The sequence below is a fragment of the Camelina sativa genome, chromosome 16 (assembly GCF_030686135.1).
Source record: "Camelina sativa cultivar CO46 ecotype springtype chromosome 16, ASM3068613v1".
Lineage (NCBI taxonomy): Eukaryota > Viridiplantae > Streptophyta > Magnoliopsida > Brassicales > Brassicaceae > Camelina > Camelina sativa.
In genome coordinates this window covers 13910084-13935295 of record NC_141895.1, presented here as the reverse complement: position 1 = coordinate 13935295, position 25212 = coordinate 13910084, and the positions used below count along the sequence as shown (strand labels likewise).

The 25212-nt window shown below is 40.4% G+C and overlaps 2 protein-coding genes across 2 annotated transcripts; both read left to right on the top strand.

Moving 5' to 3' along the window:
* Window positions 1-4132: 4132 nt before the first annotated feature.
* LOC147925487 (uncharacterized) lies at window positions 4133-7264 on the top strand. Its single transcript, XM_087493528.1, has 2 exons — window positions 4133-4597; window positions 4935-7264. Exon 2 carries the CDS (start codon window positions 5280-5282, stop codon window positions 6318-6320), a length of 1041 nt encoding a protein of 346 aa, XP_087349654.1. The 5' UTR covers window positions 4133-4597; window positions 4935-5279; the 3' UTR covers window positions 6321-7264.
* A 10573-nt stretch (window positions 7265-17837) lies between these two features.
* Window positions 17838-22719, top strand: LOC147925486 (uncharacterized). The gene is made up of 12 exons (XM_087492639.1): window positions 17838-17998; window positions 18086-18546; window positions 18617-19114; window positions 19224-19406; window positions 19946-20145; window positions 20353-20505; window positions 20566-20722; window positions 20878-20996; window positions 21235-21423; window positions 21606-21814; window positions 22420-22481; window positions 22538-22719. Exons 1-12 carry the CDS (start codon window positions 17838-17840, stop codon window positions 22717-22719), a joined length of 2574 nt encoding a protein of 857 aa, XP_087348765.1.
* The last annotated feature ends 2493 nt before the right edge of the window (window positions 22720-25212 follow it).

The window sequence follows — 25212 nt, the reverse complement described above, 5'->3', positions numbered from 1 at the left end:
TAAGATATGCATATGAATCTAAGTTAAGACAAATGTAAAGATTGTTTGTCACTAACAATCCTAGGAAGAAAATGTAAAATGCAGAAAATAAACTACAAGAGCTAACAACTAGATGCAGATGAAACTGAATGATTGAAACAGTGATAAAGCAAGAACAGAAACAGAGACTACTACTAATGAATTAATGCAAGATAATTAATGAACTGAAAACTAAATGTATGCAACTGGAATGAAACAGGAATGAAACAAGACAAACACAAATCATAGACACAGAGTTCTGGGGATGAACTCGAGCAGCACTCGACCGAGTGTAGGTCGAGTGGGTGGTCGAGCTAGACTAGATGCAGAAACAGAGCAATGCAATAAAAACAGAGTAATGCTAAATCCAATCAAACAACAAGCAAACAACAGGATTAAGACTAAGATTTCAATAAACAAAGAAGGTCCTGAGGATGGATTCATGGGATGGACTAATCATTGTGGTTATCTAACTTGGTCAACAAATCTCAAGCAAACTTTGAGCTAACCTCTAGACATAATAATCTAAGACAAGTTTCTCCCACTCTCATGGTCAAGAAACAATCAAACCTATGCAATTCTAGACTTGTTCTCACACAGTAAAGAATCTACACAAGCAGGCATTAAGCAATACATCTCAAACCAAACAAGACCTCTAATCTCTTAGCAAGCCTAATGGTAAGCTCTAGATCTAGCCTTATCTATGCTTCCTAAACATTGGTGTGATGCTAAGAAGCTTGAAATCAGACTCTACCCTCTCAGATATAGAATCAGCATTAAGATCATCTACCCTAGAAGAGATCTACAACAATCAAGCTTGACCAAGTCACACAAACCACAAGATCAATCCATCCTAACCCATCCTCAAGATCCTAAGGAAACTACTCACAACAATACATGGTGATCAAAGTCAAAAACCCAGAAAATATTGAAACTTGCATTATTAGAAAGATCTTCAATATTGATGAAAGGATGAAACTCAAATTCTCAATATCTTGAAAGTTATAGAACCAACAAAATATAAGAATCTAGTCCTCTTTTTTAAGGAAGTACAAGATCTTAAAAATAAAAATGCAAAAGGAATAAAACTAAAAAAGGTAAAAACTAGGTTTAGGGAATATCTAAAAAGTTGCACCCCTTGGTGGCTGCAGGTACAAGGCCTTATATAGGTGAGGAGGTGGAAGCCCTAAAAATAGAAAAAGTCAAAGTAGTCAACGGCTCGGTCAACTCGACCAGTGCTCGGTCGAGTCCATGGTCGAGCTGGCTTCTCTCGTGCACACTCCACTCGGTCGAGTCCATCTACCCACTCGGTCGAGTGCTTGGTCGAGTTGGACTCTGGACCTTGGTTCTTCAGCCTTAACTCTCTTGCTTTCCCTTCAAGATTGCTTCACTTCTCCTCAGGATTGTTTCCATGCTCCTTAAGCTCCAAAATCACCTGTTTATGCATGAAAAGATGCAAATGCAATGCAACTAAACTCTAATGCATGATTAGTCCTAAAGCTACACAATAATGATGAAAATGGCTAGCAAAAGATGCAAAAGATGTGAATAAACTAAGGGAAAACATGGTAAAATATATGAACATCAACTCTTAACGTCGCCTTCATCTTCAATGTCCAGACGGTGTAATTGGTTGAATTCAACATCGGACATTGAACTGCGGAGGTTGATGTCGGTGACTTCTCCGATGGTTTTGTCTCAGCCATGATTCGTATGAGCTCTCCTTACTCCAGGATTTGCTCTGATACCAAATAAAGAATCAAAGACACAAAACCTTAAAGATTGAATGAATAATCTTTCCTTTATTAATGTTTAGAAAATCTTCTCAAAACTAAACACAAGCTCTGTTTTTCCTTATGATCATACATCCTTCTTATGATCTCTATTTATATTGTTCTAGACTTCTTTTTCTAAAACATCCTAACTTCCTTTTTAGTTTAAGATTACAACTTTTCCTTTTCCTAACAAGATTCCTAATTTCTTTAAGGATATCTATTCCAGAATATTCTAGAAGCTTATCCAACATCCTGTGGTTGGATCGATCCCAAACTGGAAGATCAGCTCCTACCAACCCCCCTCCCCCAGGACACTTATCTATGCTTATGGTTCACTCACTTCAAAGTTCCATACCTACTCTATATAAATCTAGACCTCTGAAATGTGTTTGTATCTTCAACTATTGTACGGTGATCGTTTGATATTAATAGAAAATGGTATTTTTTTTTTTTTAAAGAGTTCGTTTTTTTTGTGTGTGGTAATGTTAAGTATGTTACGACTTCGTTATATATCTTTATGTTGGTGGAAACAAAAGAAAAAAGAAGGAAGGTTACATAATGTCTCTGTCATAGACCTTGTTAGCCCAAAACAAGCAGCCAAGTAGTTTTTCTTTTCTTTTCTTTTGTGTTGACAATTGCCAAGTAGCCAAGTAGCCAGGTAGTCAAGTAGTGTCTTTCTTGTAGTGAATGTTAGCCCAGTACAAGTAGCCTAGCCGATACAATCCAAGCCGAGACAATCCAAGAAGTGTCAAGATATACAAACTCTTTATAAAAAGTTTCTGTCTTTCTTATCTCTCAGCCTTTAATATAAATATCAGTAGTTGATGTATGTTATGAAGGCAATTTAATCTTAATGGTTTCAATGACTCCACATGTTGCTCTTATTCTATTTTGGGTTCTTCTTTTTCTTCTTCTAGTTTTAATCAGGGGACAAGGCAAGTCGTTCCGTTCCCCGGTTATGTCACGAATTGGCGCATCACCTTCAAATTCACGTAGAGGTCAAGGTCCGTAGCGAAGCCCGTCCAATAAACGAAGGAGAAGAGACGAGCAGTACCTTAAAGCTGCAAGTCCACATACTATATCCACTACTTAAAAAAAAATATATGGATAGAATAGAAGAACAATACGAGGTTGTTCATTTTTTTTTGTCTCCGTTGTTTTAATAATTACTAAGGGTTAAGCGATGTTTTGCCAAGCGTGCACATTTTCGCAAAATATTTTGTTTGTAAACAAATTTCTATCTTATGAATTGGCTCATACGAGCTATTTTTTGTTGACAAAAAAAAATAAAAAAAATAATGGTTAACTGATCTTAGAAGAAACTATCTTCTCAAGAAAAAGGAAAGTCTGTTTATGTTTTTTCTTTGTTTTTTTTTTTATGTCAATGTTTCTCAAAGTACTTTCAAACCAGTTATGGAACATGTGTCCAGCTTGCAACTTAAAACAAAATATATTAAGATGGTCGTTATTACAAACATTTATTCGAACATCGCATGAAAATTGCTTACGCAATCCTCCACAATCGAAGAAAGAACGATGAACACCAAATAGTTAACGTGTTTTTTGAATTCACAAAACATGATTTCTAGCTAGTACATATGAAAAATAAATTTGGTATCAACCGTTATATATGAACTTGAAGAAATTGCGTCCTACTAGGATATAGTCCTCTCCATGGCTCTCAAACCTTAAAGTTTTGATGATGATTTGGAAAATTTAAAATGCTGGATTTGCTTCCCAATCTTTAACTCTTTACATTTTGATAATATCTATCTCAGTCTCTCTATCACTCAAAATTTTGGCAGAAAAATATAACCACCCTTGTCAGTTGATCTACTTCTTGGTAGATGTGGAGTACTGCCATAAGATATAAATATTCATCAGAATTATATTTGGCAGCCAGGAGTTGTTTCTACTAAGTCCAAGGGGAAGAAATCATACAGCCCATGTTGTTTCTCATCAGCAAGTTGGATCAAAGAGTCAAAGAGAGATGATCAAGGAAACACATAATGGGTCAATTCAAGAGCTTATGGCTAAAGAAAGCATGAGAAATTCTATTGGGGATATTGTCTACCAAGTCCAGTCCACTTTAAACCTAATACAAGCCCAAGAAAGCCCAAAGTAATCACTTTATTTTGTGGTCTAAGAAGAGTGACGAAAATAAGAGATACATGCACCAAAAGTCACTTTGGAGGAAGGAAACATGCACCAAGAGTTTGGTCTTCATTCAACTTAGTATCTTAAATGTTTTTAGTTTCAAGAATAATCAATACTTGGCTTTGTGACCAAGTTTTCTATCCCTATATAAACACATGTAATCTCATTTGAGAAAATAAATCAATCAAGAAATCTTTTATCTTTTATTTGAGAGTGGTAAACTCATTTGTTCATTTGGAACTTGTTATTTCTCCTTGGTGGGTTACATCAAAGAGTTTTCGGTATATCAAGTGATCCCACAGCACTTGACGTTGCCATTCACTAGCTGAGGATTGAAGAGTCGTTATAAGAGAGTCTAGGGCACAAGGATTTTCGGGATTAGTCTCACGCCTTGTCATCTGTCTCCGCGAAGCTTCTATCTAAAGTTCCACCGCCTTGCTTTGTTTGGTTTGTTTTAAGAGAGTTTGGGGAAGAAGGATTTTCGAGTTTATCTCACGCCTTATCATCCAGCTTCGCGAGCCATCGGAGTTCTAGGATTATCAGTCTACCTACCTTAGAGCGTCGATTCCTTGGGAGAATCACATCAAGTGGTATCAGAGCATCAAGAATCACACAAAGTGGTATCAGAGCCCGCTCAAGGACTTTTGGTATTCTTCTAATCAAAATCTTTCATCTTCTCATCTATCCATCTTTTCATCTTTTTCTTTCATCTTCTATCTTTTTATTTTCTTTCTTTCATCTTCTATCTTTTCATCTTCTTTCTTTCATCTTCTATCTTTAAAAAAAAAAAAAAAAAAAGAAGGAAGAACCCGTTCTACCAACAAAAAAAAAAAAAAAAAGACAACCCGTTCTGCAAAAAAAAAAAAAAAAAAGAGAGAACCCGTTTTGCTAAAAAAAAAAGAAAAAAAAAAGAACCTGTTCTGCCAAAAAAAAAATCTGATTTTATTTTATTTCATTTCATCAATCTATTACATTCTAATGAAGGTGATAACTCCGGAAACAATAACCCAAGAAGAGAACAAGTAGCAGGTCTTTCGCCAATACAAATGGAGGCATTGACGGGGCATTTTACGCGGTTGTTTTAGACTGAGATGGAGGCTATGCACCAGCAGATTGAAAGAGCGCAACAGCCTCAACAACAACTTGAAGGGGAACACGATCGGACGGGCAGAGATCAACCTACGCGTAACAAAAATGAAGAAGACAACTACTACAACCAAAGAGGCAATATGTCAAGTGAGGGTCAACGGCATCCGAGACAAAATAAAGAGGCTAGAAAAAGAAATGATGATGATCTGAGAGGAATCAAGGTGAAAATACCGCCATTCTATGAAAAGAATGATCCAGATGCTTACTTGGAGTGGGAAACGAAAAATAGAGTTCGTCTTTAGATGTCACGACTATTCGGACCGCGAGAAGGTTCAAGTAGCTGCTACAGAGTTTTATGATCATGCAATCAATTGGTGGTATAAACTGGTTACTAGCAGTATGCGCCACCGAGACCGGCCAGTTGACACATGGGTTGAAATGAAAGTAGTCATGAGAAAGAGATTTGTGCCCAACCATCATCACCATGCGTTACACATAAGGCAACAAAAGTTATCTAAGAGAAGTAGAAGCATGGAGGATTTGTTGCCTAATGATGATTTGTTTGAGAAACAACTCAAGAGGAGGGGTACAACTCATCAAGCTTGTGGTTTGAGTTCATCAACTTTGAAGCCTACCACTACCTCCAAAGAAACAAGAGGTAAAGCTGAATCTTCTTGTACACGTACTTGTGATGTGTTGTGTGTTAAGTGGCAAGAGAGAGGTCATTATTCGAATGAATGTCCTAATCGGAGAACAATGGTGCTTGGCAAAAACTGTGAGCTAGAAACTGAAGTTGAAATGGAAGCTGAGGAACAAAAGCACAAAGTGGTCTACAAAGATCAGAATGAGGAATTCACAAAGGAAAGTCTGACCTTTTACAACCTTGGAAGTGTGCATGATTCAGCTGATGCACCAACAAGGAGAGAAAAGCAAACATTCCACTTATGGTCCAGCAAGATAGAGCAAGTTTGGGATTTTAAGGGAATAAAGAAAGGTCTCATTGAAAGCGGTGCACTTCTGCCTCATGGTATACAATATGGAATCATATATTACCTCAAATATAAGCCACTAGAGTCACTTCAACACTCTCCAACACATGGCCTTACAGTTTCGAGGACGAAACGTTTTCAAGAGGAGGGGTATGATATGATCATGAAACTATCCAGGATGACTCTTGAGTCTTGTTCAACACGAATGAAGTCGAAGATCAGTTCTTCCAGGCAAATGACTATTTGGGATACATTCTTACCTCATTTAGAGCATATCTCGAAGTGGAATTAGTCCAATCAGAGTTCGTATGAAGAAGTTATTCATTTTACAAATCAGGTGAAATCATGGCTACGCGATTTGGACCTACGAGCATTCAACGGAGAATTCCAACCAAGTCAGAAAGATTCAAGCTATGAACCAAACTGTTCTGGAATCTTGATCCATTACGTAACCATGGATAATTGGAATCACATTGAGATCAGTTCATATGTGAAAGATATGGATATTTCAAATAAGTGGATCTATGCCAGTACCACTTTCACGTCTGAGCCAAATATCATGTTACACAGAGCAACTCAGAAACAAGTTCGACACGAAACCACTTGTAGGATGTTAATAGATCTCTTATGTTTGCAAGGAGCTCAGAAACGGAAGATTTGGCCCAAGGAATACAAGGATACACTTCATTTGCCAAAAGAGGTCAATCTAATTCGTCACATGAAGAGTTTTAGGTCCAATTGGTTTAGGTGCTTCCAGAATTATGTTTGGCATCCAGGAGTTGTTTCTACTAAGCCCAAGGGGAAGAAATCATACAGCCCATGTTGTTTCTCATCAGCAAGTTGGATGAAAGAGTCAAAGAGAGATGATCAAGGAAACACATAATGGGTCAATTCAAGAGCTTATGGCTAAAGAAAGCATGAGAAATTCTATTGGGGATGTTGTCTACCAAGTCCAGTCCACTTTGAACCTAATACAAGCCCAAGAAAGCCCAAAATAATCACTTTATTTTGTGGTCTAAGAAGAGTGACGAAAATAAGAGATACATGCACCAAAAGTCACTTTGGAGGAAGGAAACATGCACCAAGAGTTTGGTCTTCATTCAACTTAGTATCTTAAATGTTTTTAGTTTCAAGAATAATCAATACTTGGCTTTGTGACCAAGTTTTCTATCCCTATATAAACACATGTAATCTCATTTGAGAAAATAAATCAATCAAGAAATCTTTTATCTTTTATTTGAGAGTGGTAAACTCATTTGTTCATTTGGAACTTGTTCTTTCTCCTTGGTGGGTTACATCAAAGAGTTTTCGGTATATCAAGTGATTCCACAACACTTGACGTTGCTGTTCACTAGCTGAGGATTGAAGCGTCGTCGTTATAAGAGAGTCTAGGGCACAAAGATTTTCGGGATTATTCTCACGCCTTGTCATCTGTCTCCGCGAAGCTTCTATTTAAAGTTCCACCGCCTTGATTTGTTTGGTTTGTTTTAAGAGAGTTTGGGGCATAAGGATTTTCGAGTTTATCTCACGCCTTATTATCCAGCTTCGCGAGCCATCGGAGTTCTAGGATTATCAGTCTACCTACCTTAGAGCGTCGATTCCTTGGGAGAATCACATCAAGTGGTATCAGAGCATCAAGAATCACATCACGCAGTAAATGACAGGTGCAGTGGGAAGTGGTATCCCCATTTCAGCGAGCAATGAGCAGATCCACCGCAGTTCTGAAGCCGTGTTTGCAACAGAACTGTACTCCGATTCCATCGATGAGCGAGAGACACTCCATTGTTTCTTCGAGGACCATGATATCGTTCTACCTCCAAAATAGACGATATACGCTCATGTGGACTGACTAGTATCACAATCACCTGCCCAGTCAGCATCGGAGAAAGCATGGAAAGTAAGTGGAGAATCACTTTGAAGAAAAATACCATGAGACCTTGTACCAGGGAGATATCTCAATACTCATTTTGCCGCTTGCCAATGTATATTCATTGGTTTATGCATGAATTTGGATAATCGATTCACCGCGTAGGCTATATCTGGTCGTGTGAAACCCAAATATTGAAGACTACCAATCACTTGGCGATACTCCTTAGCATCACTCACTCTGCCCAGAGAACAGAGTGAGCTTCGGTGAAGACGACAGAGGCGTAGAGACTAGATTTTCATTGATCATCTTAGTTTTGAGAAGTAAGTCAGTTATGTACCTGCGCTGCATCAAGTGAAGTCCTTGTGCCGTACAAGTCTCCTCAATCCCCAAGAAATAGCTCAGCGGACTCAAATCTTTTAGGGAGAACCGAGCTACAAGTGAAGCACTGAAGGCCATAACAAGAGCAAGAGCACCAGCAATTATGATATCATCTACATACACAAGAACATACAGATATGCGGACCCTTGCTTGTAGATAAAGAGAGAAGTGTCTGATAGAGAGTTACGAAACCCACACTGGAGAAAAAATGCTTTAAGTTCTTGATACCAAGCACGTGGAGCCTGTTTCAGTCCATAGAGAGCTTTATTAAGACGACAAACATGGTGGCTATGTCACGTACACCTCATCATGAAGAGTCCCTTGAAGAGAGGCATTATTGATGTCGATTTGATGAATGCTCCAATTCTGCTAGACCGTAGCCTCAAGAACAAGTCTTATAGTTGTTGATTTGATAACTTGACTGAATGTCTCTTAGTAGTCTAAGCCATATTGTTGATTAAAACCTCGAGCCACCAACCTTTCTTTATACCTTTCAATAGATCCATCAGAACGATATTTAATTGTAAAACTCCACTTACAATCAATGACATTCTGAGCATTGGTCGGTGGAACAACATCCCAAGTTCTATGTCGCATTTGAGCTTCAATTTCATCACACATAGCCTTACGCCACCGTGGATCCTTAAGTGCTTGCGCTACGGTTGTGGGGATGGGTGGTGGTGGTTCAGAAATTGTGGTGGTTAGACTGAACTTTTTCTTCGGTTTGGTGATGTTGTTCTTTGATCGGGTTTGCATTGGATGGTGGTTTTGTGGAAGTGGATCGAGTATTGGATGTGCAGGTTGCTATGGTGGAGGATGCGACGTTGCCGACGATGAAGACGTCGAGTGAGAAGACGAAGATGTTGTAGGATAATGGGCCGAGACAGATGATGATGATGGGCCAGTTGTTGTTGGGCCTGTTTCTGTAGATGAACTGCCCAATGATTTTGGATTGGAGGACGATGGACCTGGATGAAGTGATGACGGAGACTGCACGACATCGTCCGCTGCGGAGTGTGTGGAAGAGAGGACGACGTCGGTTGGTTGGGAACGGTCGACGGAGGAGAGGGATGAGGAGACAGAAATGGAGCCGCCGACGACGACGGTGATTGCAAGGCAGGAGACTGTGGTGGTGGTGACGGCAGATCTGATGGCGGTGACGGATGACGGACCGAGGATGGAGAGACCGAGCTTGCAGGAACCGACGTAGGAGCTATGGAGAGTGTTCGGGGAAGGACAGGAATGATGTTGGTAGTAAATGGTGGTATATGTTTTGATGTGGACTTGGGCAAGGACGAAGATGATGAAGGAAAAGGAAACTGGCTCTCAACAAACTGGACATGGCGTGATGTATAGATGCGGCCAGTTCGTACATCTAAGCAGTGGTAGGCACTCTGTGTTAAAGAGTACCAATAAACGCACATGGAGTTGACCGATCGTCTAGCTTGTTGGTCTTGTACGGACGTAGCCAAGGGTAGCAAATACACCCAAATACACGAAGTTTGAGATAGTTCGGCGGTTGTTGGAACAACTTAGCAAATGGAGAGACACCATTCAGGACATCGGTAGGCATGCGATTGATAAGATACACTGCGGTGGCAAATGCATATGTCCAATACGTCTTTGGGATGGATGCAAGACTTAGTAATGTAAGACCAGCCTCGACGACGTGACGGTGTTTTCTCTTGGAAATACCGTTGTGTTCCAGTGTATGAGGTGGAGTAGTCAGGTGAGCAATGCCATTGGTGATTAGAAACTGTTTCAAGGCAACAAATTCCCCACCATTGTCAGAGTACAATGTGCGAATGTGAGTTTGAAACCTGTTCTCCACCAAAGATTTGAACGCCATGAAAACTTCCTTGACTTGAGATTTCTGCTTCAACGGATAGAGCCATGTATATCTTGTATAGTGATCAACAATGACAAGATAATATTTGAAATTATCGACCGAGACAAGGGGAGAAGTCCACACATCAGAATAAAGATACTCAAGAGGCTGATGAAAGACAATTGTATTTGTGTAAAAAGGCAATTTTTGACTTTTATTGATAAAGAAATCAGAACATGAGAAATGTTTTTGAAAATAAAAAGAAAGTGGTAAAGAAAATTTGGAAACAATAGCTCTTAAAATAGGTAAAGAGGGGTGGCCAAGGCGAGAGTGCCAAGAGGAAAGGTATGTTTTTGGTGTGGGTGAAATATGATAATTGATGATGGTATTGCGGATAACTGGCCACTCATATAGTTTATTCTTAGTTTGGCCTTGGAGATATCGGACCCCCGTTCTGAGATCCGTCACCTGAAAATGAGCAGGACAGAATGTCACACAGACATTATTAGCATTACACAGACGGTAAACCAAAATGAGATTCTTTTGAACATTTGGAACATTTAAAATGTCGGTAAGAGATAAAGTACGAGATGGTGTAGGAAGTAAAGCTGAACCAATTTGTGATATCAGAAGAGTCAACCAATCCACAATTTCCACCTCTTCACCACCATTATAGGGTTGATGCAGCGAGAGATTTGCTAAATCCGAAGTCAGGTAATGTGTGGCACCCGAATCCATAATTCAATTTTCTGGATTATAGGGCGGAACTGTCGCCACATTTACACGCGGAGGCCATGGTGTCATTGGAGACGACGGATAACCACCAGAATATGGAGCACCACCATCGTGAGTAGGATTGTAGCCAACATTCGACGCCTGCAACTTCAGTCAACGAGGGTGGCTTGCAACTTCAACTCATGGTTAATGAGTTTCTCATGAAGTTCAGTCAGCAAGGGTGGAGTGTCACGTCCTTCGATTTGGTCACGAACTTGTTTGTAATCATCCGAAAGACCATCGAAAATGCAATCAATCTGATCTTCATGCGGCATGAGACTCTCAAGCAGAGACAGCTGATCATAGCGAGTGGTTAACCCTTGAAAGTAGTCATCAATAGATTTGTTACCTTTCTTCCAGTGTTTGATCTGTTCACGTAACTTCTTGATGTGACCACGGCTTGGATTCACATAGGTGTCGACGAGAATTGTCCAGATCTCAGCGGACGTCGTTGCTTTCGATAGGAGCGGTTGCAGCGAGATGGAGATTGCACCAAGAAGACCAGAGTAAATCAGCTGATCTTGTCGTTTCCAGTGTTTGTGAGATGGATTAGCAGAGGCAACACCATCAGTGGTGGTCGTCGCAGGCGGAGCACTAGTAGATCCATCGAGATAACCGGCTAAGTCGTAGCCATTGAACAAGGCATGAACCTGGCGCCGCCACATGAGGAAGTTGGTAGGTGTCAGCTTGGTGATGTTTGTCATATTGACATTGTCGAAGTTGCATCAGTGAGAGCAATAATCTCGGAGGTGGAAGACATGGCCGAAAGAAAAACGTAAACAAAGAAATGAAGAAATATAGAATAGAGGTGAAGGAGGAAGAATAGAAGAGGAAGAAGAGAATAGAGGCGGTCAAAAACAAAAAAAATTTAGGTCTGAGGTTTTTACTGCTGCTCTGATACCATATGAGCAAAGGCTGAATGATTCATTAACAGAAATGATTTACAACATATATATACAATAGTGTAGGGTTTAACTATTCAGTAATTACAATGGTCCCTAATCTATTCTTCTCCTTATACACTACTCTAATGGTTCCTTATTTCCAAGTGACTCCCACACGTATGCCACTAAACTTTCTTTGATCGAATTTCCTCTGAATTCTCCATAGTACATGTTTTCATTTAAGTAAGTTTGCACCCTCTCCTCAAGAAAAAGTATTGTCCACCAGGCCAAAGAAAAGCTTTGACCCTTACCAAATTTTCAAATATAAGAACCATGTTTAAAGAATTTTCACCTGGGGCTCTAGAATACTGAGATTATATGCCTTCGGGGAATTGTAATATATTGGTACAAACCTTTTAAACCGGTCTGGTTTCCTTTGGCTAGTTTAGGCCTATTAATAGAGTCTAAAGTCTAAACCTTTAAATGTTATGATTTGAATAGAGTTTTAAGGATTTACTGTTGTTATTAGATCAAGATTTTGTTAAACTCTATTAAAGTTTAGTGTTATTAGTTTGTGATTTGTGAAAAGTTATTTAAAATCTTAACAAATTTGGGTTATTGGATTCAGACTTTTGTAAAGTCATTAAAAGTTTTGTGTTATTCAACTAAAAAAAAAGAATCTAGGATTGTTAATGAGTTCAATTATTATGTTATTGGTTCATGATTTTAGACACTTTCTTTACAAAATAAAGTCATGGAAAGTATCATAAAAATACACGGATTGTTTGGAGGACTTTAGGTATTGGTTTGAGATTTATGAAGATTTTTGAAGAGTTCAACAAAAACATTAAAAGTTAATAAGTGAAAGATTGTTAAAAATTGCTGGAGAGTTTTGTTGATTAGTTTTCTAAAATCTTGTAAAGTCCTCCAAACAATCATTGTGTTTTTATAATACTTTCCATGACTTTGTTTTGTAAAGAAAATGTCTAAAATCATGAGCCAATAACATAATAATTGAACTCATTAACAATCCTAGATTATTTTGTTTTAATTAAATAATACAAAACTTTAAATGACTTTATAAAAGTCTGAATCCAATAACCCAGATTTGTTAAGATTTTAAATGAGTTTTTATAAATCACAAACTAATAACACTAAACTTTAACAGAGTTTAACAAAATCTTGATCTAATAACAACAGATTATACATAACATTTAAAATCTTTAAAACTCTATTCAAATCTTAAATCAATAACCCCCACTTATTGTTTAGTGTTAATGCTTCGTCCACAACAAAAAAACAGACATTTATTTCCTGATCTTTCCTATTGTAAAATGTTATTTGAGATACAAGGTAATATAATAATTTCATAAAGAATACTCGAAAATGTTAATTTTCTAGGTCGCACTTCCTTTTTTTTTACGATATTTGGCAGGAAAAGAAAGTTGACTTTAGATTTTTAAATTTATATCTAATATAGAATAGTACACGAAGGTTTGGCAGACGAGTCCTACTATATTAATTGAAAAGTACAAATATGAAACTAACCTTAAAAGTATAAAAATTTACATTCAAATGTCATTAAAAATACTTAATAAAGATTAATTAATTAATTAAATAAAGATAATTAATTAAAAATTATTAATCATCTAATGGAATAAAATCTAATGTAATAAAATACTTTGACCAAATATAAACAATATATCTGAATTTTCAAATAAAATCTTTGAAATAATTTTTAATTTTCAAAAAAAAAAATTTCTCTATAATTAATTATAGACGAAAATTATTATTTATTTTTTAATTATATAACCAATTAGAATTTTAAAAATTAAGATTTTATATCCAATTAAACAATATGATTATTTTTAATAATTAGATTTGGAAGATTTTGTTAAGATTTTAAATTATGATTCTCTTATCATCTTTCTTTTATTTTATTTACAAATTGGTTTGAATTATTATATAATACTTATGATTCCAAGTGTAATTCAAGCTCAGACATTCTAAAATGGCTCAGACATTCCCAAGTGTAACAACCCGTTCCGTGGATCCCACTAGCCACCGCTAGCTTGCCCCCATAGGCCCAGAGCTAGCCCTGCAGGGCATCGATCCTAACCCCTCACCGTGGACAGGAACTATTCATCCAAATAGACCAGTAGGTTATTGGTGCGCCAGGCGTTTCTGGAACCCTGGTCCCCACCCTTTCACAACCTTCCTATAGGACAAGCTGTCACCAATTGACCTGCATCATAGAGAGAAGTGGAAACCAGATATTGTTCATGGCGAGTAGAGTTCTAGTCGGAGTGTTAAAGTTCATTCATATTTAGACCTATGTAACTGACTTAAACATCCTAATAATTGACAAAAAAAACTTAGCGTTATGAGCTTATAAAACTTAAAATATGTTAAAATATGCTAGATTTACATGATTTTTATGTAAAAAACATTAAAAGATAGAGAAAACAAAGGATTATAAAAAACTGAAAATGACGGCAGCAAAATTAGGATTGCATAAGAGAGAACTTAGGTTGAAGATGACTGGACGTACACAAAAACACATTATGTATGTATATGACTAGATTGACTTAAACGTACATAGAATAACTAAAAAACAAACTACATTGTATACGTACATGATTATATTGATTTAAACGTACACATTCATACCAAGTCTTGCAAAATAAAGGTGTCAAATATCTTGTCGTTTTATATTACCTATATATATATATGATTGTAATATTTTGTATGATGCAACCAGAGTTTATAGGAATGTTAAATGCACAAAAACCTACCAATGTCATCTTCCTAGATGTTACACATGTGAACAAGTTTCTAGTTGAGGGTGTTAATCGACAGCATAGGGATGTACAATTGTAGCAATTATCAATGGAAAACCAAGTTTCCACCAAAGGTTTAAGAACTTGATGATTTTTGTAAGACATCTATGGCTGGAAAAAAATTAAAATTAACCTTAATTGCTTACATTTGTCTTTTGGATTTATTATGTGGTGATAAATTGGAAATTTAGTACACCAATTATTTGGTGTCATAGTATTTGTTGTTTTGTACGTATGTTAGAATTTGTATGATGCTGTGTATATACAAATACAACATGATCGGATTCGGGTTTGAGTTTTCGAAACTAGAGATTTTGAATCCGTTTGAGATTTTAATATTATAGATTCAGGTTTGGAGCGGATCATGGAGTTTAGATAATTTACCCATGCCTACTCCTACGAAAGAATCTGATATGTTAACATGAAATTGGTGATGATGATAAAGAAAGTGGAATTGCTCATTTTCATAAATATCTTTTTTTCTTTGTTTATTTCTTTGTCGACAAATATTTTATTGTTAACTCAATTTCGAACTATCAAGTGAACACAAACAAATTATATAAAATATAAGTACTACTTTGACTTAGCAATTAAATATATATAAATATAAATATAAATATTTATATATATATATATATTGTTTTGACGTACATAACCTTCCCTTATGCCACTACTCACTAGTGTAAATATATGTTTGTGTATGATTGTTTGACTAACCTCTCTAATGGGCCGAACACAAGATTTAATGAATTGCTTTTCCTATCATGATCGCTATCTCGTCTCTCACATCCATATTAACACATGTACGTACATGTTTTAAATGTTTTTTTTCTTCTATGTTACATCAAAAGTTGATTAAAATGAAGAAAAGTATTTAAATGTGTATGTACACAAAGCATACAAATTATTATTATGTACGTACATGGTTATGTTAATATTTGAAATCATATCTAAAGAAACAACTCATAATAAGAATAATAACGTACAAAACTCCTACATAAAGTACAAAACGCCTACATAAAACCCTAGACTAAATACGTGCGCAGTCATAGCTCTTTGACAAAAAAATGCGTACAAAATCTTTATATTGACTTATATGTACAACAACCCCTAAACATTAAACCCTAAACCGTGTACGTACACAATGTTTACATAAACTTAAATAATAAACTCTAAAACATTTACCTACATGATTGTAATATCCGCGAACCAGAAATTCAATTTCTGGTAGGGGTGTCGATCGACACTCCTAGTGGTGTCGGTCGACACCATTCGCGGTTGGCCAAATCGGTTCGATTTTTATTCTCCGGTTCGTGTGGCTGGTTTAGGAAAGCCCTAAACTCGAGTTTATAAGGGAAAACTCGACTTCCTTCGTCCTTTTAGCTGTTTCTATGAGTTTTAGCGAGAAAAGAAGGAAAGAGTGTTCCATAGCCTCTTCTTGAGGTTTTTGGGAGATTCCTTTAATCTGTGAAAGAGTTTCTTCCTCGAGAGTGTGGATCCAAGGATAGGGACGTGGTGGGAAGGTTTATGTGGTGGTAGCTTCGTCGTTTAGGCTTAGATCTCGTTGTTTGGCTAAGGTGAGTGCAAGACCATGGCTTATCTAAGCTAAGATCTCTGTTTCTGTGATTTTGTGTGTTGTTTGGTTGTTTCTTTTAGTTGTTTGTGAGTATTTTTTGTAGCCCCTGAGGCTTGGATTCGTTCCTGGGATCGTGTGGGACGAAAAGAAGAAGTTTGGAGGCGAGGTTCAGAGGTTTTGTTCGAAGGAAATCACTGCTCGGCAGTGGTGTCGGTCAACACCGTTAGGGTTTCGGGAGTGTTGAGCAGGTGTCGGTCGACACCCAAGTGATGTCGGTGGACACTAGATGTCCAGTGTCGGTTGACACCTTTGGGTATCGTTCGACACCCTTCTGACAGTAACCAGATTGTGTCGGGTCTCTTTTTGCATGTTCCTGGTTTGTTTTATTGTTGTTGTTTGTGGCATGAGAGATCTTATTGCTTGTGTGTATATCCCAGTAGATGGGAGGATGGCCTCACTTAGTGTTTATTAAATACTCATGCATCTCAATTTGTGTTTGCGGTGCAGGTAAAGGCAAAGTGTGATCATGGAATCCAGGCGATGAAGATGAGGATGTTCTAGAGGCTCGATTTTTTGCTTTGTGTCTTTGTTAGGATGCTAGAGTGGAACTTATTGGTCTAGAATGGATGTTAGGATTGCTGGTTTATGATTTGTTTATGTTCTGGATTGGTGTTAAATTATTTCTTTTATTCGTTATTGGTTATTGGATTTATTATTTTCTTATCCATTGTTGTTGTTGATGATTGGGGATAGGATGTTAGTGAGTATGGAATCACTAGATATTAGGTTATTGAAAAATAAAAAAGGGTCGGCTTGTTTCAGTTTTGAATCGGAGCCCATACGGTTCTAGGTATGGGTTTGTTGTGTGCTTTGTGTTGTGGATGTTGGATTGAAAGCTTGTGTGTGGCATGGGGTCCTAGAACATCCTCTTCGAGCCTACTTGTGATTCCACGGTGAGTTGTGTTTCTTGTGTAGTTAGAGATGTGGGAACTGCTGGTCGTGGTCGTGGTTGTGGTCGTGGGCGTGGCCGTGGGCGTGGCCGTGGGTGGGGACAACTTCTCAAGGTCAGCAAGAGTGTGACCCAGAGCATGGCTAGTGAGGAGGTGACAGAGTCATAGGTTCATCCTAGTGTGTTAGGAGACCAGGCTGGTTTGGGTGGCGGTAGGGCTGAAGGGCCCGGTGTCGGTCACAGTGTTGCCCTGGGAGTGGGGGTGGCAGTGGAGGGTGCTCCAGATAGAGAGGATGTTCTGATGGGCTTGCTAGCTCAGGTTTTGGCACGGTTTCCAGCAGCAGTGGCGCCAGAGGTTGGTGGACAGGTTCCAGCAGTGCCGCCAGGGTTTGGTGGGCAGGTTCTAGTGGTGCCGCCAGTGGTTGATGGGTAGGTTCCAGCGGTTCAGCCTGATGCGGGGGAGCAGGCAGGTGTGCAGCCATGGGCCGAGGTAGTGGATGCTCAGTGTGTTCAGATGCTGGTGCAGCTACGGCATGTGAGTGCCGGATTTTTCCCAGGAGGCACAGATCCGAATGTAGCAGATGAATGGAGAGAGCAGATGGAGGATATTTTCCTGTCGTTCTGGTGTCCTGACCACTATTGGGTAAAATTTGTAGCGCACTACCTTTCAGGGGATGCGAGGGTCTCGTAGAGTTCAGTGACGGCACGAATGGTGCAGCGTGAGATGACTTGGTTGGATTTTGTGGGAGATTTCAACGCCAAGTATTTTCCACAGGAGGCACTTGATCATATAGAGGCGCAGTTCTTGGGGTTGACTCAGGAGAACCGTATTGTTAGGGAGCTGGACGCAGAGTTCAATAGGCTTGTGGGGTATGCAGGTCGGGCTTTGGAGCCGGAGTCGGCTTAGGTGTGGAGATTCTAATTGGCTCTGCGGGATGACTTGAGAACTCTGTATAGAGTGAGGAGCTATGCTGTGAGAGCAGAGCTGGTAGAGACTGCAGCTGGGATAGAGGATGACTTGAGGTCACAGGTTGTGGTGGTCTGTCCTCCGGCACAGCCGAAGCGGACTCAGCCGCCTTTTGCTTCTGGAAAGGGCGGTAAGCCTCCACAGGGGCAGAAGAGGAAGTTCGATGCTATGCAGAGATTGGGGTCTAGTGGTGTAGGATGCTTCGGGTGTGGGAGTCTGAAGCACAGGGTGGCGAAATGTCCACAGAGGGGCAACCAGCCAGCACCGTCGACGACCCATGTGTGTTACCATTGCAGGGAGGCTGGGCATCTTAGATCGTCGTGTCCTAAGCAACATCTGATGGCTATGGCGGTAGTGCAGCAGGCGGGACAGACATCATTTCCTTTACCAGTGGCACCGCGTGTGTATAAGACAGTGGAGTCGAGAGGAACAAGTGCTAACGCAATCACGGGTACAATTTCTAAACTTGACTTGTGTTTCTTTGTCATTTTTGGATTTTTGTTGTTTGTGATGAATGTTAGGGTTCTTAGTGCATAAGGTGTGTGTAGGGACCTTATTAGTGGGAGGATTTCCGTCCCATGTGTTGTTTGACTCCGGAGCTACTCATTGCTTTGTTACCGCAAAGTGTGCCGAGAGGGGCAACATTTGTGGAGATCCAGGGGAACGGTTCAGGTCCGTGAAGGTTGCTGGAGGCGGGATAATTCAGGTTGATGGACAGGCGAGAGATGTAGATATACAGGTTGCGGGAGAGTGGATGCCGGCAGATCTGGTCATCAGTCCAGTGGAGCTGTATGAAAAGATTGTGGGCATGGATTGGTTGCACCGTTATAGAGTACATCAAGATTGTCATCGGGGTAGAGTTGTGTTTGAGTGGCCCGGGGTGGGGAGTTGGTTTTATGAGGGAGTGAGGCCGACTTCAGGGAGTCTGGTTATCTCAGCTCTGCAGGCAGAGAAGATGATCAGAAAGGGATGGGAAGCGTATTTGCCTACGATATCTATGCCAGAGTCTGTGGGGGCAGGTTGGTGTGTGTGAGATTCCTATGGTTTGGGAGTTTGAGGATGTTTTTCAGTCGTTGTAGGGGTTACTACCATCTCGTTCTGATCCTTTCGCGATTGAGTTGGAACCAGGGACTACGCCATTGTCTAAGGCACCCTACAGGATGGCTCTAGCAGAGATGGCAGAGCTGAACAAGCAATTGGAGGATTTGTTGGGCAAGGGACTCATTCGTCCTAGTACTTCACCATGGGGAGCACCGATGTTGTTTGTTAAGAAGAAGGACAAGAGTTTTCGCTTGTGTATAGATTATCGGGGTATGAACCGAGTCATTGTGAAGAACAAGTGCCCTCTCCCACGAATTGATTAGTTGTTGGATCAGTTGAGGGGTGCTACTTGGTTCTCCACAATTGATTTGGCGTCAGGTTACCACCAGATTCCGATAGATGAGTTGGATGTCACGAAGACAGCTTTTAGGATGAGGTATGGGCACTATGAATTTGTGGTGATGCCCTTTTGGTTGACCAATGCACCAGCTGCGTTTATGAGGTTGATGAACAGCGTATTGCAGGAGTTTCTGGATGAGTTTGTCATCATCTTCATCGATGACATCCTTGTGTATTCAAAGAGTCCTGAGGAGCACAAGATCCATTTGAGAGCAATATTGAAGAAGTTGCAGGAGCAAAAGCTTTTCGCGAAGCTGAGCAAGTGCAGTTTCTGGCAGAGAGAGATGAGTTTCTTGGGTCATTTTGTTTCTGCATCAGGAGTTTCTGTGGATGTAGAGAAGATTCAGGCCATAAGGGATTGCCCTAGCCACAGAATGCCACATAGATCAGGAATTTTCTTGGTTTGGCAGTGTACTACAAGAAGTTTGTGAGGGGTTTTGCGAGTATGGAACAGTCGATAACTAAGCTAATAGGGAAGGATGTTTCTTTTGTGTGGTCGTCGGAGTGCGAGACGGCTTTTGAGAGTCTGAAACAGATGTTGATGAGTACACCAGTGTTGGCCTTGCCGGAGCAAGATAAGCGATATTTAGTGTATACAAATGCTTCCAGAGTTGGTTTGGGGTGTGTGTTGATGCAAGGGGGGAAGGTTATTTCCTATGCTTTGCGGCAGTTGCGGAAGCATGAGGGCAACTACCCTACCCATGACTTGGAGATGGCAGCTGTAGTTTTTGCTTTGAAGATTTGGAGAGCTTGTCTTTATACCGGAAAACTACAAGTGTTCACAGATCATAAGAGCCTGAAGTATATCTTCACTCAGCCTGAGTTGAACTTAAGGCAGAGGTGGTGGATGGAGTTGGTGGAAGATTATGATCTGGATATAGCTTATCCCCCTGGCAAAGCTAACTTGGTAGCAGACGCTCTGAGCAGGAAGCGGGCGACTTCTGCTCAGGAGCAGGATATGGGGTCTCTGGTGAGTGAGATTAGTAATTTGATGTTATGTGCTATTTCACAAGAGACATTGTGACTGGAGGCAGTTGACAGAGCAGATCTTATTAGTAGAGTGCGATTGGCTCATAAGAGTGATGATGGGCAGGTGAACGCCTCTAGGGCTGAGGGTTCAGAGTATCAGGTCTCTGCTAATGGGACTATCCTAGTGCATGTCTGGGTTTATGTGCCCAAGGATGAAGGTCTGAGGCAGGAGATTCTGAGAGAGGCTCATTCGAGCAAGTTCTCTGTTCATCCTAGAGCGACCAAGATGTACCGTGACCTCAAACAGTATAATCACTGGGCCGGGATGAAGAGGGATTTCGCTAGTTGGGTTTCGAGGTGTGATACTTGCCAGCTAGTGAAGGCTCTGCATCAGGTGCCGAGAGGCTTCTTGCAGAGTTTACCCATTCCGGAGTGGATGTGGGACATGATTACTATGGATTTTGTAGTTGGGTTGCTTGTGTCGCGGACTACGTATGCTATTTGGGTGATTGTGGATCGTCTAACCAAGTCTGCACATTTTCTGGCTATTAAGAAGACTGATGGAGCAGCAGTTTTGGCTAAGAAATATGTGAGGGAGATTGTGAGGTTGCATGGTGTGACTGTGAGCATAGTGTCAGACAGGGATTCCAAGTTCACTTCAGCGTTTTGGAGAGAATTTATGGCAGATTTGGGCACTAAGGTGCATCTGAGTACAACCTATCATCCTTAGACAGATGGGCAGTCTCAAACTCTGGAGGACTTGTTGAGGATTTGTGTGCTGGATTGGGGTGGTCACTGGGCCGATCACCTGAATCTTGTAAAGTTTGCTTACAACAACAACTATAAGGCGAGTATTGGTATGGCTCCTTATGAGGTGTTGTATGGGCGGCCATCTCGCACACCTTTATGCTGGACTCAGGTGGGGGAGGAGCATATTTTATGCGAGTTTTGTTCAGGAGACCACAGAGAAGATCCGGGTGCTCAACATGGCCATCTTGAGATACACTCTATCATCCACCTGAAACTCAATATTCTTTCAGGATTAAGTTGAGTCCAAGGTACATGGACTAAGTTGAGTCCAAGGTACATGGATCCTTTCAGGATTATGGAGCGGGGGGACCAGTTGCATACAGGTTAGAGTTGCCTGAGGTTATGCGTGTGTTCCACAAGGTCTTCCACGTGTCGATGCTGAGGAAGTGTCTTCACAAGGATGACAAGGTGTTGGCTAAGATTCCTGCAGATCTTCAGCCCAACATGACTCTTGAGGCAAGAACGGTGAGGGTACTCGAGAGGCTGATCAAGGAACTTCGGCAGAAGAAGATTCCTTTGATGAGAGTCCAGTGGGACTGTGATGGTGTGTTAGAGGAGACTTGGGAGCCAGAGGCGAGGATGAAGCCAAGGTTCAAGAAGTGGTTCGAGAAGAAGGTCGAGGCTTGAGCTTGCCTAACTTTGGTCCTAGTGTCGTGGTGGTTCGAAGACCATGGCTGGAGCGGACAGAGTATTCCAGCCCATCTCTCTTGATACTTGGTCGCTAGGGGTGGATGGTTGTGCGACTAAGTACCAAGATGAGGTGGTGCTTGGGATGCAGGTCGTTGGCTCGGTGCTGTTGTATCATTTTTTTTTATAAATTTTCGTTGAGGTTGTAACGATTATGACATTTTAAGATTAATAAGATAAGTATTTATTTATTTTGACTGGTGTTGTCATGGGAAAGAGAAATAGCTCAAGTTTCTATAAATAGAAAGTTTCCATAAAAAGGAGTTTCCATAATTAGAAAGTTTCTAAAAATAGAAAGTTTTGTGGAAAGTGTGGTGATATTCGGGATGATCTTGCGGGATGTGTGCCTGGGTGGCGGTACTTTTTTTATTTAGTATCATGGCATTGAGTGGTCTTGGTGACGCTTGTGTCTTTATAGGAGTCTTGGTGACGTTTTGTACCCTGACAGTGGTCTTGGGGACAGAGATCTTGGTGACGCTGGTCAGTGGTAGTGTTTCTTTGTGATGTTTTGTACCTGACGGTGGTCTTGGTGACAGAGCTCTTGGTGACGCCGGTCAGGGTTAGTGGTCTTGGTGGTCTTAGTGATGCCGGATACCATGGTGGCGGTCCCGGTGACGTTTTTGGCCTTAGTGGCGGTCCTTTTGGACATTTTTATGGTCTTAGTGGTGGTCCTGTGGGACGTTTGTGTTGTCTTCGTGACGTGTTTGGGTCTTTGTGATGGGTTTAGGGTCTTTGTGACGTTTTGGTAGCCTTAGTGGCGAGTGTTGGCCGTAGGACATTGCGATGTTCCTGCGAGAGCAATAGAGGTAGTTCTGGTCAGCGTGGTACTCGGTCGAGCTCAGAATTATTGCTCTAGAGATATGAGATCTCGAACAACTCATGAGGGGACGGTTAGGTTCCTATGTACCGTTATCTCGAGGGACTTTGTGGCCTGAGGGTATAATTGGTATATCGACTTCGGGTGACGATCCGTATGCGTGCTGTAGGGTGATAGCCCGAGAGCAAAATTTGACTTCCTGATACCGTAGGTGGAAGGCTGAGGCCCGATGGCGAGTCGGTAATACTCGAAGGTCGAGACCTGAGAGCGAGGGAGATGCATGAGTTAAGAGAGTATATTGTCTGAGACGCGGGTTATTGGCCAGATCGAGCCCTCATTGTTACTCGGAGGATGTGCGGGCCATGGTGTTGGTTGCACGGGAGATCCTTGACTGGTTGTTTAGTGCTAGATTCGAGGACGAATCTATGCTGGTGGGGGAGAATTGTAACATCCGCGAATCCAAAATTCAATTTCTGGTAGGGGTGTGTCGATCGACACTCCTAGTGGTGTCGGTCGACACCATTTGCTGTTGGCCAAATCGGCTCGATTTTGATTCTTCGGTTCGTGTGGCTGGTTTAGGAAACCCCTAAACTCGAGTTTATAAGGGAAAACTCGACTTCCTTCGTCCTTTTATCCGTTTATGTGAGATTTAGACAGAAAAGAAGGAAAGAGTGTTCAATAGCCTTTGATCTGTGAGATAGTTTCTTCCTGGAGAGTTTGGATCCAAGGCTAGGGACGTGGTGGGAAGGTTGATGTGGTGGTAGCTTTGTCGTTTGGGCTTAGATCTCGTTGTTTGGCTTAGGTGAGTGCATGATCATGACTTATCTAAGGTAAGATCTCTGTTTCTGTGATTTTGTGTGTTGTTTGGTTGTTTATGAGTTTTTCGTAGCTCTTGAGGCTTGGATTCGTTTCTCGGATTGTGTGGAACGAAAAGGAGTAGTTTGGAGGCGAGATTCGGAGGTTCTGTTCGAAGGAAATCATTGCTCGGCAGTGGTGTCAGTCGACAACAATATGGTGTCGGTCGACACCAATATGGTGTCTGTCCACACCAACGCGAGGATAGCTCGAGGACTTAGCGAGCGTCAGTCGACACCATATGGAGGTGTCGGTCGACACCGTTAGGGTTTTGGGAGTGTCGAGCAGGTGTCGGTCGACATCCAAGTCGACACTAAATGTCCAGTGTCGGTCGACACCTTCGGGTATCGGCCGACACCCTTCTGACAGTAACCAGATTGTGTCGGGTCGCTTTGTGCATGTTCCTAGTTTGTTTTATTGTTGTTGTTTGTGGCATGAGAGATCTTACTGCTTGTGTGTATAGCCCACTAGATGGGAGGATTGCCTCACTGAGTGTTTATTAAATACTCATGCATCTCAATTTGTGTTTTTGATGCAGGTAAAGGCAAAGTGTGATTGTGGGATCCAGGCGATGAAGAGGAGGATGTTCTAGAGGCTCGGTTGTTTGCTCTGTGTGTTTGTTAGGATGCTGGAGTGCACCTTAGTGGTCTAGAACGGATGTTAGGATTGCTGGTTTATGATTTGATTATGTTCTGGATTGCTATTGGATGGGTGTTATGTTATCTCTTTTATTGGTTATTGGATTTATTATTTTGTTATCCGCTGTTGTTGTTGATGATTGGGGGTAGGATGCTAGTGAGTATGGGATCACTAGATATTAGGTTATTAAAAAAAACATGGGTCGGGTTGTTTCAATGATCGTATTTACTTAAAGGTACACGATCATATTGACTTAAACATAGATGTTCTGACTAAGTATTGTCACAAGTTTAATCAACTTTTAGGGTTTATATCAATTTTTTGCAGAGGAGAAAATTAACAATATTTCATATAGTTTAAATAACAAATTTGAATTTTAACATGATTGAGGTTGTTATTTGTAGGGTATTGAAGTCTATGTATAAAAAAACGTTTGACAAATTGTTGGGGTTTATTTTGGCCGTTTTCCCGAGGATATACAGTAGCTTATATTTTAAACATTTCTACAAGACTACAACTATGTCAGCAATGGGTTTATTAGGAAGATTAACTAAAAACACCATCACTCCATCAAAATGCATTAAATGAACTAAATATTACATCTGCCAACAAAGTACTTAAACAAATATAGTTGTAATGTACATAACTCCTAAACAAACTATACAAATTAAACCCTAAATCACACACGTACATGATTATATTGGCTTAAATATACGTAACCCCTAAATAAATTCTGGAAATTAAACCGTAAATTGTATACGTACATGATGATCCTATTGAGTTAAATATACACAATCCCTAGGTTTACAAATATCTCTATAATTACGTTCCTTGGTGGGTTTAATAAGACGATTACCGGCACCATAAACCCACTAGTGTCATCTTCTTAGCTCACATGTC